Source organism: Octopus sinensis, linkage group LG13 (genome assembly GCF_006345805.1).
Source record: "Octopus sinensis linkage group LG13, ASM634580v1, whole genome shotgun sequence".
NCBI lineage: Eukaryota > Metazoa > Mollusca > Cephalopoda > Octopoda > Octopodidae > Octopus > Octopus sinensis.
Genome location: NC_043009.1, coordinates 61,381,568 through 61,396,567, shown reverse-complemented (window position 1 = coordinate 61,396,567; position 15,000 = coordinate 61,381,568). Strand labels below are relative to the sequence as shown.

The 15,000-nt window shown below is 42.1% G+C and overlaps 1 protein-coding gene across 1 annotated transcript in view; it reads left to right on the top strand.

Annotated features, from left to right (window-relative positions):
• LOC115218544 (WD repeat-containing protein 78-like) overlaps positions 1-15,000 on the top strand; it is a 72,846-nt gene that overhangs the window by 56,109 nt on the left and 1,737 nt on the right. Inside the window, exons 16-23 of the mRNA XM_029788421.2 lie at positions 1,767-1,924; positions 4,776-4,908; positions 5,788-5,875; positions 7,398-7,526; positions 10,023-10,097; positions 11,590-11,687; positions 13,542-13,626; positions 14,673-14,756. Coding sequence (XP_029644281.1) covers positions 1,767-1,924; positions 4,776-4,908; positions 5,788-5,875; positions 7,398-7,526; positions 10,023-10,097; positions 11,590-11,687; positions 13,542-13,626; positions 14,673-14,756 — 850 coding nt within the window. The remainder of the gene's footprint in view (positions 1-1,766; positions 1,925-4,775; positions 4,909-5,787; positions 5,876-7,397; positions 7,527-10,022; positions 10,098-11,589; positions 11,688-13,541; positions 13,627-14,672; positions 14,757-15,000) is intronic.

Below are 15,000 nucleotides of genomic sequence, written 5' to 3'. Positions count from 1 at the left end.
TTTGCTGAGTTGTCAGTTCAGTATTATGAATGAACCACAATTGAGTGTGCGTTTATCATGTGCACGTTCCTGTTTATCAATTAATCAGTCTGCATGCAGATCATAGCACTAAGTTTGAACAAAAGTCAATATCCTTGAGATTTGCACACTTTTCTCTTGTGACAAACCATATCCATGAAAATCTAAGTGCTGAGGTTTGAGACCACCACAGAGCACAGACATTCCACTTCTTGCTAAGCAAGCCAGAACAGTCACAGAGTTCTGATGGCACACAAAGTACGAAGGAAGGATGAGTGGCTGGATGGGAGAGGGCATGACATCACGACAGGACTGGAAGTGGGATGACATGATATCATATCAGGAAGCGATAGATTGAAGACGGCTTCTTTCTTATGGGGTCTGCCGTGAGGTCCAGACATGTGCAGGGAGCAGTTGTAGAGTAGGTATGTTGGCCAGTGGTTGGGAGAGCTTACACATGGTTACGATTGTGAGGTCTGGCTAGTTTCCCTGTAATCCGATGCTTGGAGGGATTGTTGCCGATTGCAACTCAAGACAAGAACAACTTTATTTTGTGCTTTACAACAACACAAAAAGAACACACTGCTAATGTTTCAATTAATTCTGAGAGTAATGAAAATTAAGTAAAATAATTTTGTTATTATTAAGCTGGTGTTTTGAAAATAAATTAACAAGAAATTTTGATTGCAGGTTTTTAATTGCTTTAAAACAGGAAGTTTGTATCATAGACCCAAGAGTGATCTCAAGTGGGTTGGTATCTAAAAGGTTTGCAACTGGCACCCATGCAAGTGGCACATAAAAGCACCCATTATACTCTTGGAGTGGTTGGTATTAGGAAGGGCATCCAGCCATAGAAACCATGCCAAATCAGACTGGAGTCTGATGCAGCCCCTCAGTTTATCAACCCTGATCAAACCTATTTCTTTATTACCCACAAGGGGCTAAACACAGAGGGGACAAACAAGGACAGACATAGGTATTAAGTCAATTACATCGACCCCAGTGCGTAACTGGTACTTAATTTATCGACCCCGAAAGGATGAAGGGCAAAGTCAACCTTGGCGGAATTTGAACTCACAACGTAACGCAGACGAAATACCGCTAAGTATTTCGCCTGGCGTGCTAACGTTTCTGCCAGCTCGCCGCTTTTTCAAACCCTGATCAAACCATCCTACCCATGCCAGCATGGACAACGAATATTAAATGATGATGATGATGATGAATATAGTGCTGAGGTGCACTAAAGCTCTTTAGAAAAGGTAACCAAAAGCACATGTACAGCACATAGAATAACGCACAGAAAGGGAACAGTGAATAAGTTTTTCTAAAAAAAAAGTGTGTGTGAGAGACAACAGTATACTGTTGGTGAATTTCAGCACCTGACTGGCCCCCGTGCAGATGGCACGTAAAAAGCACCCACTACACTCTCGGAGTGGTTAGCGTTAGGAAGGGCACCCAGCTGTAGAAACTCTGCCAGGTCAAGATTGGAGCCTGGTGCAGCCATCTGGTTGCCAGCCCTCAGTCAAAACCGTCCAACCCATGCTAGCATGAAAAACGGACGTTAAGCGATGATGAACGATGCAAGATTTGAAGGATGTAGTGTCCTGACAGCTACCACCCGATACGGGCGGTTTATTCCATATTTCAGCTATTCAGAGTGTGAAAAAATGTTTCTGAAAGTCATGGGTGCTGTGTTGATATTTGGTATTGTAACAACTATTTAATAGAGAATGTTTTGTTATTTTCAGCCTCTCATCTCACAGACACACATCAGCTGTGACTGAAGTGAAGTGGATTGAACGAGATTCAGGATCAGAGATGTCTGAGAAAGTGGAATATCTCATCTCTATATCCAAAGATGGTCGGATCAGCTCTTGGGCAATCCTCAAAGGATTTGAATGTACTGGTAGGTGTGTTTGATATTCTTTTATTAGAGGGGGTGAGAAAGAAGAAATCATGCAAATTTCTTGGAGCAATAACAGAATAATTGTTAAGGATAATTTTTGGTTTGTAGTGGAACAGGAGGAAATATTAAGGATAAAAGATGAAAAAATAAGTTTATAATGGAATCGCAGGTTCATGATACCTGTGGCATATCACCTTCTCCCATTACAATTGTTTTCTGTAGTCTTAGGATCTGGAACTCAAAGAAGAATCATGGGGCTTGTTCCTGGTGACCATCTGTATGGCAGCATGTGGTTGTGCTATTGCTCCGCTCACACGAAGCACATTACCTCAGGACATAACGGGTAAAGTTAGAGCAGGATAAGAATCTGCTGTGAGCTGCCTGTTTGCAGTGTTTCCCAGCGTAGCGAGAAAGAGAAGAGAGAGGTTGAATGCCTTAATACGCCTGCTTAAATAGATGTTGGCAACGAGAGCCTCGCTGTGGTCTCGTGCATGGCAACATGGTTGTAGGCGAGATCCCACTCTTGCCTTGGACATGGTAATGGCTGCCGGCAAGATCTCATACAAAATGGTGCTGGCTTCTTGTGTCATGCTACAAGTTAATAATAAAAATATGAGTTAAAAATAGAAAATAATTGTTTCAAATTTGAGCCCAGGGCCAGTGATTTTAGGCAGAGGGTGGGGTTAGTCAGTTACATTGACCCCAGTGTGGAAGCACTCCGTCGGTTACGACGACGAGGGTTCCGGTTGATCCGAATCAACGGAACAGCCTGCTCGTGAAATTAACATGTAAGTGGCTGAGCACTCCACAGACACGTGTACCCTTAATGTAGTTCTCGGGGATATTCAGCGTGACACAGAGAGTGACAAGGCCGGCCCTTTGAAATACAGGTACAACAGAAAGAGGAAGTAAGAGTGAGTGAAAGTTGTGATGAAAGAGTACAGCAGGGATCACCACCATCCCCTGCCAGAGCCTCGTGGAGCTTTAGGTGTTTTCGCTCAATAAACACTCACAATGCCCGGTCTGGGAATCGAAACCGTGATCCTATGACCGCGAGTCCGCTGCCCTAACCACTGGGCCATTGCACCTCCACATTGACCCCAGTACTTGACTGTCACTAGGACTTTATTTTATCAACCCCTGAAAGATGAAAGGCATAGCTGACCTTGGTAGGATTTGAACTTGGAATGTGAAGAGCTGGAAGAAATCCCAGTAAGCATTTTGTCTGAGATTCTAACAGTTGTGCCAGTTTGCAGCCCTTGAAAATGGAAAATAATCCTTTCAACTATTGGCACAAGGCCTGCAATTTTGGGAGTGGTGGAGTTAGTTGATTACATCATGGTATTTATTTTATTGGATCTCAAAAGGATGAAGGGGACGGTTGACCTCAGTGGAATTTGAACTCAGACGACGAAATGCCACTAAGCATTTTGCATGGTATGCTAACAACTCTTTACTCTTTTACTTGTTTCAGTCTTGTGACTGTGGCCGTGCTGGGTCACCAGGACTTATTCTTGTACGTCTCTTTTGCCGAACCGCTAAGTTACGGGGACGTAAACACACCAGCATCAGTTGTCAAGCGATTTTGGGGAGACAAAGACAGACACACACACACACATACATATATATATATACATATATACGATGGGCTTCTTTCAGTTTCCACCTACCAAATCCACTCACAAGGCTTTGGTTGGCCCAAGGCTATAGTAGAAGACACTTACCCAAGGTGCCACGCAGTGGGACTGAACCCGGAACCATGTGGTTGGTAAGCAAGCAACTTACCACACAGCCACCCCTGTGCCTATACTCAAACTATTAATAAATAAATAAAAAGAAGACAAGGAGGGAATGGAGTACAAAATAAGGGGTCAGCATTTGGGTGAGTAAACATTGGTGGTTGTGTTAGTATTTATATAATAAGTGTTTAAATTACATTGTATTGGTTCGGCTTTTAAGGTCAAGGTTGTTATTGCTTTTCAAATGGGACGGGAGTCAAGTAAAAGGGTTATGTGGTATGGTTAAAAATACCTTCATTAGGGGATAATAGCAGAATAATGATAATTAATAATTACATCAAATTTTTAGCTGATAAGAATAAATTCCTTGCCTTCACATTTACTTCTTTATTAATATTATTATTATTATTATCATCATCATCATCATCATCATTAATATTATTACTATTATTATTATTATTATTATTATAGTTTTTTTACTTTCTATTTTTCTATTCTTAGTCTTTTAGGCTAAACTCTCCTGTTTGTTGCAACCCTGTCCACAACCCTGCTCCTGTTATTTTGATTAATCCCAAGCACTTGACATATACTGAATAGTTAACCTCCAGCCTCAGACTCTACCATCTTTTCCAGTCTTTCTGCTATTATTCCTAGCCTGTCTCTAAACCATATGTACACACACACACGCACGCACAGAGAGAGAGAGAGAGAGAGAGAGAGCATTTCATTTCATATAGTACTGTCTGAGAACATATATGTATGTTTATATGTATTCCAAGATGGTGCTCCAGCATGGCTGCAGTCTAATGACTGAAAAGATAAAAGATAGTAAAAGAAACATATGCACACACACACACACACACAACAGTAGCATAACTGGAGAGTCAGGGGTGGGGGGCAAGGTGGCACAGTCTACCCCAGGAGACATTTTTATAGATGCAACACTTTTGGGTCTGCTGTAAAAGCACATATAAGCTGTATTGAAATAAAGGGCTGTAAACTCAAGAGCTGCCCCCAGGGACACACGCTCAAGCTATGCCATTAACATTTGATTTGATTGTTTTGTTCTAAGAGATAGTTCTGTTGCTCATTCTCCTTTTTTCCTTTTTCAGACATGATGCATCTGCGCCGGATTGGCCGTTCGGCCAAAGTTGGTCCAAAGTTACGGGAGAGGAGAGTGGAAACATATATATCAAGATATGCCTGTGGAACTTGCATTAGTTTCCAGCCTGGCATCCCAAATATGTAAGTCTTATATTTAAAAGGGGGTCACTACAATAGGTGCATGCGTGGCTGTGTGGTAAGAAGTTTGCTTCCCAACCACATGGTTCTGGGTTCAGTCCCACTTCTACTATAGCCTCAGGCCGACCAAAGCCCTGTGAGTGGATTTGGTAGATGGAAACTGAAAGAAGCCTGTCACATATAAACATGTATGTATCTATGTGTGTGTGTGTATGTTCCCTCACCATTGCTTGATAAAAGTCTCAGGGTCAATTTCTCCAACTGAAGCCCTTGTAGTGGTGTAGGTAGCTAAACAGTTGAATGATCTCCCTTGCAAGAAAGATCATAGAGTAACCTCCCTTTTCAAAGTTCCTTGAAGCACCTATGTCATGAGACGTGATTCTTAATTATTCAAGAAGCTTAGCGTTTCTCTTGGAAGTTTCTAATAAAAACATCTTGCTAACCCTGCTCCTCGCTTCTTAGTTGATTAGACTTAGAGCCATTCCTGTCATTGCTATGTCCATCTATTTCTCTACACCACATGACTGAAAACCACCACTTAGCTGCTATTTCTCCATTTCCTATCTCTGAACTTTCTTGCATAGATTACTTCATTCAACTAGATTCTACGATTTGACCAGTAAATAATAATAATAAAGGTGGTGAGCTGGCAGAATTGTTAGCATTCCGGGAAAAAGGCTTTTTGGAATCTCATCAATTCTTAGTTAACTGAGTTCAAATTCTGCTGAGGTCGACTTTGCCTTTCATTCTTTTGAGGCTGATGAGATAAGTACCAGTTGAGCACTGGGGGGTGATGCAACTAGCTTATCCCTTCCTTCGAAATTGGTGGCCTTGTGCTAAAATTTGAAACCAATACTATAGTGTGTCTTTTTTTCTTTCCAGTTACATGGTTGGTACAGAAGATGGCCATATTCATAAATGTTCTCTCTCCTACAATGAACAATATCTGGACACCTACAATGCTCACACAGTAAGTTGATGATACTGTTGTTTGTATGAAGAATGGTTGGTTCAGGTCCATAGCTTTGAGATCTTTGTAAACTGGGCTTGGTTAAATGTTGTGGTGAGTTTGGTGTTGTTGTTGGTATAAAATATATATATATATATATATATATATCATCATCATCATCGTTTAACATCCGCTTTCCATGCTAGCACGGGTTGGACGATTTGACTGAGGAGTGACAAGCCAGATGGCTGCACCAGGCTCCAATCTTGATCTGGCAGAGTTTCTACAGCTGGATGACCTTCCTAATGCCAACCACTCCAGGAGTGTAGTGGGTGCTTTTATGTGCCACTGGCATGAGGGCCGGACAGGCAGTTCTGGCAACGTCCATGTCCAAATGGTGTTTTTTTTACGTGCCACCTGCACACCAGCACAAATGCCAGTAAGGTGATGGTGGTAACGATCACCCTCGAATGGTGCTTTTTACATGCCACTGGCACGGATGCCAGTTAGCCGCTCAAATGGCTGAGACCTTCAGCAATATGCTGTGCTTGAGAAGAAGATTCATCAAACCAAGTGGAATCGCATTTGTGGCAGATACTGGTGTCGCACAACTGGCACCTGTGCCGGTGGCATGTCAAAGCATCCATTACACTCTCGGAGTGGTTGGCATTAGGAAGGGCATCCAGCAGTAGAAACCATGCCAAATCAGACTGGAGTCTAGTGCAGCCCCTCAGCTTATTAACCCTGGTCAAACCGTCCAACCTATGCCAACATGAACAACAGATATTAACTGATGATGATGATGATAATGATGATGTGTGTGTGTATGTGTGTGTGTATGAGAGAGAGAGTGTGTGTGTGTGTGTGTTTATGTATGTATGTATATATACATATAAATATATATATATATATATCATCATCATCATTTAATGTCCGCTTTCCATGCTGGCATGGGTTGGACAATTTGACTGAGGACTGGCGAACCAGATGGCTGCACCAGGCTCCAATCTGATCTGGCAGAGTTTCTACAGCTGAATGCCCTTCCTAATGCCAACAGCTCCGAGAGTGTAATGGGTGCTTTTACGTGCCACCGGCACGAGGGTAATATTTTATATAAGTCACTCACTGTAACAAATATATAACAATCTTTAAACATACTTTCATACTGTTTCCACTTTTCTTCAAGCGGTACTGGCAATGGCCGCACTCAAATGGTGTTTTTTACATGCCACATGCACAGGAGCCAGTCCAGCAGCAATGGCAATGACCACGCTCAAATATTTTTTCACGTGCCAGTAAGGTGACACTGGTAACGATCACGCTCAAATGGTGCAATTTACGTGCCTCTGTCACAGAAGCCAGTTAGCCGCTCTTGCATCGATCACGCTTGGATGGTGCTCTTAGCGCTCCACTAGCATGGATGCCAGTCATTGAATTTGATATATATATATATATATCCTTATATAATATGAGTGTATGTGTTTATGATATACACTTACACATCTCTCTCTCAATACTTTTTTTCTCCAATATTCTATTCCAGGCTCCAGTTTATAGCATTACATGGTCTCCATTCCTGTCAGATGTATTTCTCAGTGCTGGAGGAGATTGGACAGTAAAACTGTGGCACCAAAACAGATTGGTACCAATTCTCAAGTTCTTTTCTTCCATTGTAAGTCTTTACAGTTTCATATTTTATTTTCATCTGTGGATGCTGGACACTGGGCACTGACTGCAGAGGGTGGGGCAGCTGTGTTTTATAGGGCACTCTGAGAGGCAATTAGCTGTTCAACATGAATGTGTGGTGACTCTGACCAAAATGTATAGTTTATATCAGTCTGTTTATCAATTTGTGAATACCACAATATTGGAAAGGAGTGCTGAGTGCTTATTTATATTTTATTATTATTTATGTACCCTTTTCAAGCCTAGCCAGACCCATGGGCTCGGTTTCCCCTGTTTCTATGGTGCATGTGTTCCCCCCAGCTGGACAGGACGCCAGTCAATTGCAGCGTTACTCAAGAGACAGGAAGAAAGAGTGAGAGAAAGTTAGGGCGAAAGAGTACAACAGGGGTCGCCCCCTCCTGCTGGGGCCTCGTGGAGCTTTAGGTGTTTTTGCTCAATACCCACACTCAACGCCCGGTCTGGGAATCAAAACCGTGATCCTCTGACTGCGAGTCCGCTGCCCTAACCACTGGGCCATTGCACCTCTGCTTATTTACATAATGAAACAGTATTTCATTATTTCCATTGATCGCAACATCAGAAATAACCATGGTATCGATAAATACATTGATTAGAGAAAAACAGCATTATCTGCTCATGGTAGACAACTCTGAACATTTCTGTGTTGTTAGCCTTTGTCAGTGGAAATATAGTCTTTGCTTGCTCGCTGTGTTGTAACTAGCTAGCTGGATGGATATATTCTTGAAAAACATTGCGTGGCAATTGGCAATGATATTAATTAATAATTCAATTATAAATGGTTGATTGGAGAAAATATTAATAATTTAATTATAAATGGTTTAAATAATTAAAAGATGAGGTTGATTATTTTGTCTTTTCAGCATCAGAAATAACCACAGCAGGTTTAACCCTTTAGCATTCAAATTATTCTCTCAAAAGTTATGCTTATTTATTCGTATTGTTCTGAATTGATTATGCATTATCTTGTAGCTTTGAGATTTTGATGAAGTAGCTATTCATTTTTAGAACTATATAGTAGGGCTGGTGTGAGAGGCCAGATCTGGCCAATTTGAACATGTAGGATATTTTGGCTGGATATGGCTGGTTTAAATGCTAAAGTTTTAAATAGGGTTATCTGTGTGATGAGTAGCTTGCTTACCAACCACATGGTTCCGGATTCAGTCCCACTGCCTGGCACCTTGGGCAAGTGTCTTCTATTAACTATAACCTCGGGCCGACCTAAGCCTTGTGAGTGGATCTGGTAGACGGAAACTGAAAGAAGCCCGTCGTATATATATGTGTGTGTGTGTGTGTGTGTGTGTGTGTGTGTTGTGTGTCTGTGTTTGTCCCCACAACATTGCTTGACAACCGATGCTGGTGTGTTTATGTCTCCATAACTTAGCGGTTCAGCAAAAGAGACCGATAGAGCAAGTACTAGGCTTACAAAGAATAAGTCCTGGGGTCGATTTCCTTGACTAAAGGTGGTGCTCCAGCATGGCCACAGTCAAATGACTGAAACAAGTAAGAGAGTAAAAGAGAAAAGAGTATAGTATGCTAGATACTAATTAATACTAATGAATACTGAGCCAGCAATAATGAAAGCTGATGATGTAACATTCAGAGTTGTTCCTCATGCTTGCTCACCATGCTTCTTGTTGAAGTAGAGAAGCATCTGTCTAGTCTCAATAAGTTGATGCATAATAAAACACGCTTTGACCACGTGTTGTTCTTAATATTCCTTCCTCCTAGTTTGAAATTAAGATTGCATGTAATTGTCATGATATAATGATATAATGAAATTATTGTATACAGTGCTCAGGTGCACCACAACTTGTCAGAAAGTGCATATAAAGTACATGCAGTAATGTAAAAATGTCTGGAAAGCGAACAATGTATGAGTTAGATACATGCCTGTGTGTGTATGGAGGGGAGAAAATCAGGTGTAGTGTTGGCAAATCTCAGAAAGCATGGAAGTTTTGAAGGATGCAGTGCTCCGACAACTAACAACTGATGCCGGCAGTTTGTTCCATGCTTCAGCAACTCTCAGCGTGAAAAAATGTTTCCTGAAGTCATGGGAGCTGTGCTGTTTTCTGACTTTGTAAATATGTCCACAGGTGTTAGACGGGTGGAGTTTGAAAAGGTGGTCAGAGTTATTGTTTGTACGATGGTTGATAATTTTATGGGTGTCTGCCAAGTCAGCTGCCAGACGTCGGAGTTTCAATGTGTCCATGCCCAGGGAAGTAAGGCGTTCAGAATATGGCAAATGCCTGATGGAGGGTATTCTTTTGGTTGCACGTCGCTGAACAGCTTCCAGACGATTGATATCCTGGGCAAGATACATTTACACACACGCACATTTCTGATAGACAACAATATCTGTATCTCTAGAAGCATTTATTCAATTTCTCTCTCACATTATAAAGACTTTCTTCATTTATTCTTAGGCATATTTCTGACCTTTACCAAATTCTCCATATTTCAGGCTGTGGAATCAAAACCTGAACGGCCAGGCCGAGTACACCTACAGACTTCTAGTGAGAAAACAGTCATTCGTTTGGTAAACATGTCTATCTCTTCGCTTTTTTTAAAACTTCTTTTTGTCTTATCTTTTTTTTACTATTTTCCTTTTCCTTTCGATGGCTAACTTGCAGAATTGGCAACATGTCAGATAAAATGCTTAGTGGCATTTCATCTGACTTTTTATGATCTAAGTTCATACTCCACTGATACCAGCTTTTCCTTTCATCCTTGTGGGATGCAGTTAAGAAAGACACCAAATGGTCTACCTGAAACATCAGGGCTGAATAAGGCGGCAAACTGGCAGAATCGTTAGCACGCCAGGCGAAATGCGTAGCCGTATTTCGCCTGCCGCTATGTTCTGAGTTCAAATTCCGCCGAGGTCGACTTTGCCTTTCATCCTTTCGGGGGTCGATAAATTAAGTACCAGTTACGCACTGGGGTCGATCTAATCGACTTAATCCCTTTGTCCATCCTTGTTTGTCCCCTCTATGTTTAGCCCCTTGTGGGCAATAAAGAAATATGAAACATCAAGGCTGAACTGGTGGCCAAGATTAAATAGGTTTTTGTAGATGATCTTCCCAGGGATACAATGAGGAATGCATGTGCCTGGTTCTGGAGCTTTCTTGAGGCTGTAATGGAAGCTGAGAGTATCTTCTTTGAGCAAACTCTTATCTCCCAGCCATATCTATTTGGTTGTTTTTGATTTTATTAAATTCTTTTCTTTTTTTTTGAACGGGGTATTGTGTTACCTTTTCCTTTTTTATGTAAACTGTCAAATTTAGTGCAAACGCCCTGTGTATATAAATAATTGTCACTCCGTTGGTTATGACGACAAGGGTTTCAATTGATCTGATCAATGGAACAGCTTGCTTGTGAAATTAAATGTGCAAGTGGCTGAGTACTCCACAGACATGCATACCCTTAATGTAGTTCTCCAGGAGATTCAGCATGACACTGAATGTGACAAGGCTGGCCCTTTGAATTACACTTTTGCCAGCTGAGTGGACTGGAGCAACATGAAATAAAGTGTCTTGCTCAAGGACACAAAGCAGCACCAGGAATTGAACTCATGACCTTGTGATAGTGAGCTGAATACCCTAATCATTAAGCCATGTACCTTCGCTTGAATAAAGTATATAAGTATCATCATCATCATCATCATCGTTTAACATCTGTCTTCCATGCATGCATGGGTAGGACAGTCGACAGGACCTGGTCAGGTAAAAGACTACCCGAGGCTACTGTGTTTGTTTTGGCAGGGTTTTTATGGATGGATGCCCTTCCTAACACCAACCACTCTGCAGAGTGGACTCAGTACTTTTTATGTGGCATTAGCACAGGCAAGGTCAGTTTTGGCATGAAATTTACAGCTGTCTGCCCTTCCAAATGCCAACCACTTTACAGTGTGGACTGGATGCTTTTTATGTGGCACCAGCACTGGTAGGGTAACCAAGTAACTTGCAATATAAATATACACACTCATACTTGTACACACTCTCATATTAACGTTACTATATTATACATTACAGAAAACAGTGTATTCGGTGGCATGGTCCCCAACATCATCAACAGTTTTTGCCTGTGTTAACCATGATGAAGTCGAAGTTTGGGACTTGAGTCAGGACATGTAAGTTGTTTTAATATTCTTTTGCAATAAGGCGGTGAGATGGCAGAAACGTTAGCATGCCGGGTGAAATGCTTAGTGGTATTTTGTCTGCCGCTACGTTTTGAGTTCAAATTCCGCCGAGGTCGACTTTGCCTTTTGTCCTTTTGGGGTCAATTAAATAGGTACCAGTTACGCACTGGGGTTGATATAATCGACTTAATCCATTTGTCTGTCCTTGTTTGTCCTCTCTGTGTTTAGCCCCTTGTGGGTAGTAAAGAAATTGGTATTTTGTCCTGAGTTCAAATTCCGCCAAGGTCAACTTTGCCTTTGTTCCTTTCAGAGTAGATAAATTAAATTCTGGGGTCCATCTAATCGACTGACTTCCCCACTCCTCAAAAATTTGGGGCTTTGTGCCTAGTGTAGAAAAGAATATTATTTTGCAATAAGTCAGCGAGCAGGCAGAACCATTAGCATGATGATTAAAATTCTTAGCAGCATTTCGTCCATTTTTATGTTCTGAGTTCAAATTCTGCCAAGGTCAACTTTGTCTTTCATCCTTTCGGGGTCAATAAAATAAGTACCAGTTGAGCACTGGAGTTGATGTAATCAACTATCTCTGATATCTGAAATTGCTGGCTTTGTGCAAAAATTTGTTAGGTGCTGCCAGAATTTATTTATGTCTACTATTATCTTTTATTTTTTATCCTTTCAGTCATTAGACACACACACACACACACATCTTACTATAATGGACATTATGTCTGTCTGTTCCCTTTTCACGCTCAAATGGCTGAACCAATGGTCATGATGTTTTTCAGGATTACAAAGGAGTTAATCAGAAAGGTTTTTAGTGAAAGAATGTGAAAAAGTATGATTATTTAGAGGATATTGAGTTTTGTATTAATAAATCACCTTCGATTTTTTTTTTGTTAAAATTCTGGCAACAAAGATTAACTCTAGATTTCCCCTCTGTATAGTTCATGAATTTAGAGGGTTTAGATTTGCGATATTATCCCTTTATTTCCCATCATAGATGGGCAGATTCCTAATGATTCTGCTTGTGCATTCACAGCAAACAAGGCACAGGGCCAAACTTAAGATCGTGTAGGTGTATTTTTACCCACTCCGATCTTTACACACGGCCAGTTATATGTCGCTATGAGTAGAGCAACGAACTCCAGTAATTTGAAAATTAGTGTTGACCAAACAGAAAATATCGTCTACAAAGAAGTTTTGTAATCATATTGATATTGTGGGAAAGGAATATGATTCATAATTCAAACAAGGAAATTTGTGAACTTTGAATGTATAAGAGTATAAACAAGCATAAAATAGTGTAAACAACCTAAATAAAAGTATATCTAAATAACACTTTTTTCTTAACACTTTTTATGTAGTGGTCGAAGGAAACTCTGGCTTTTGTTAGGAGTGGTCCACATAACCATTCATGATACAAAGGCTAAGAGCCCATTTCAGTTCGGGAGCGAATCGTCACCACATGTCACTTAGTCACAAACACATGTCATACAGCTGCAATAGAATACTGTATCACCTACAATAATGGGATTTCTCTAGGGCATCACCCAGTAATCTATCAAGTCCATTTACACATTTCTCAATACATACTGCTGTAATGATTTACCTCTCATATTTCATGCCTTCATCGTAGATGGATAGGTTTGCTATTACATATAATGAGCTTCTTTCTGCTAAATCCACTCACAAGGCTTTGGTCAGCTCGAGGCTATAGTAGAAGACATTTGCCCATGGTGCCATGCAGTGGGACTGAACCTGGAACCGTGTGGTTGGGAAGAGAGCTTCTTGCCACACAGCCATGCCTACACCTGTATTTATGAAGCTCTTATTTATTTTCAGATTGGATCCCATCATTCATTACAATCCTCTCTCAGGCAGTACACCTATAGCACCTACCTGTGTGTCTTTTGCCAAAAATTCAGAGGTATGCCATGATTTTTTGCTGCTTTGGTAGTAGTGGTAGTGGTGGTGTTGGTGGTGGTAGTGATTATGATGATTGTAGTGGTGGGGATGGTGGTGGTGGTGGGTATGATGTTGGTGTTGGGGATGATGTTGGTGGTGGGGATGATGGTGGTGGTGGGGATGATGGTGGTGGTGGGGATGATGGTGGTGTTGGGGATGATGGTGTTGATGGTGGGTATGATGTTGGTGTTGGGGATGATGGTGGTGGTGGGGATGATGGTGGTGGTGGGGATGATGGTGGTGGTGGTGGCGATGATGTTGGTGTTGGGGGTGATGGTGTTGATGGTGGGTATGATGTTGGTGGTGGTGGGTATGATGGTGGTGGTAGTAGGGATGATGTTGGTGTTGGGGATGATGGTGGTGGTGGGGATGATGGTGGTGGTGGGGATGATGGTGTTGATGGTGGGTATGATGGTGGTGGTGGTGATGATGGTGGTGGTGGGTATGATGGTGGTAGTGGGGATGATGTTGGTGGTGGGGGTGATGGTGGTGGTGGGTATGATGGTGTTGATGGTGGGGATGATGTGGTGGTGGGGATGATGGTGGTGGTGGTGATGATGGTGGTAGTAGGGATGATGTTGATGGTGGTGGTGGTGGGTATGATGTTGGTGGTGAGGATGATGCTGTTGGCGGTGGTGGTGGTGATGATGTTGGTGGTGGTGGTGATGATGGTATTGGTGGTGGGGATGATGGTGGTGGTGGTGGTGGTGGGGAAGATGCTGGTGTTGGGGATGGTGTTGGTGGTGGGGATGATGGTGGTAGTAGGGATGATGTTGATGGTGTTGGTGGTGGGGATGATGGTGGTAGTAGGGATGATGTTGATGGTGTTGGTGGTGGTAAGGATGATGGTAGTCCTAGGGATGATGTTGGTGGTGGTGGTGGTGCGGAGGATGATGGTGGGTAGTGGTGGGAATGATGTTGGTGGTGATAGCGTTTGTTGATGTAGTAGTGATTATAAGTGTGTGCAATGATGCGTTACAATGCCGGTCCCTGCATTTCTATTTCCAGTGTCTGTTGGTCGGTGACAGCGGAGGGAATGTGACAGTGCTGCAGTTGGAGAACATGCCTTCACCTCCCCCGATTGCCGAACAGGTAAGGAGCATACACGACACACACACACACACAGACACACACACAGACACACGCACACAGACACACAGACACACACACACACAGACACACGCACACACATACACACACACAGACACACACACAGACACACGCACACACACACAGACACACGCACACACAGAGACACACACACACACACGCACACACACACACACAGACACACGCACACACAGACACACACACAGACACACGCACACACACACAC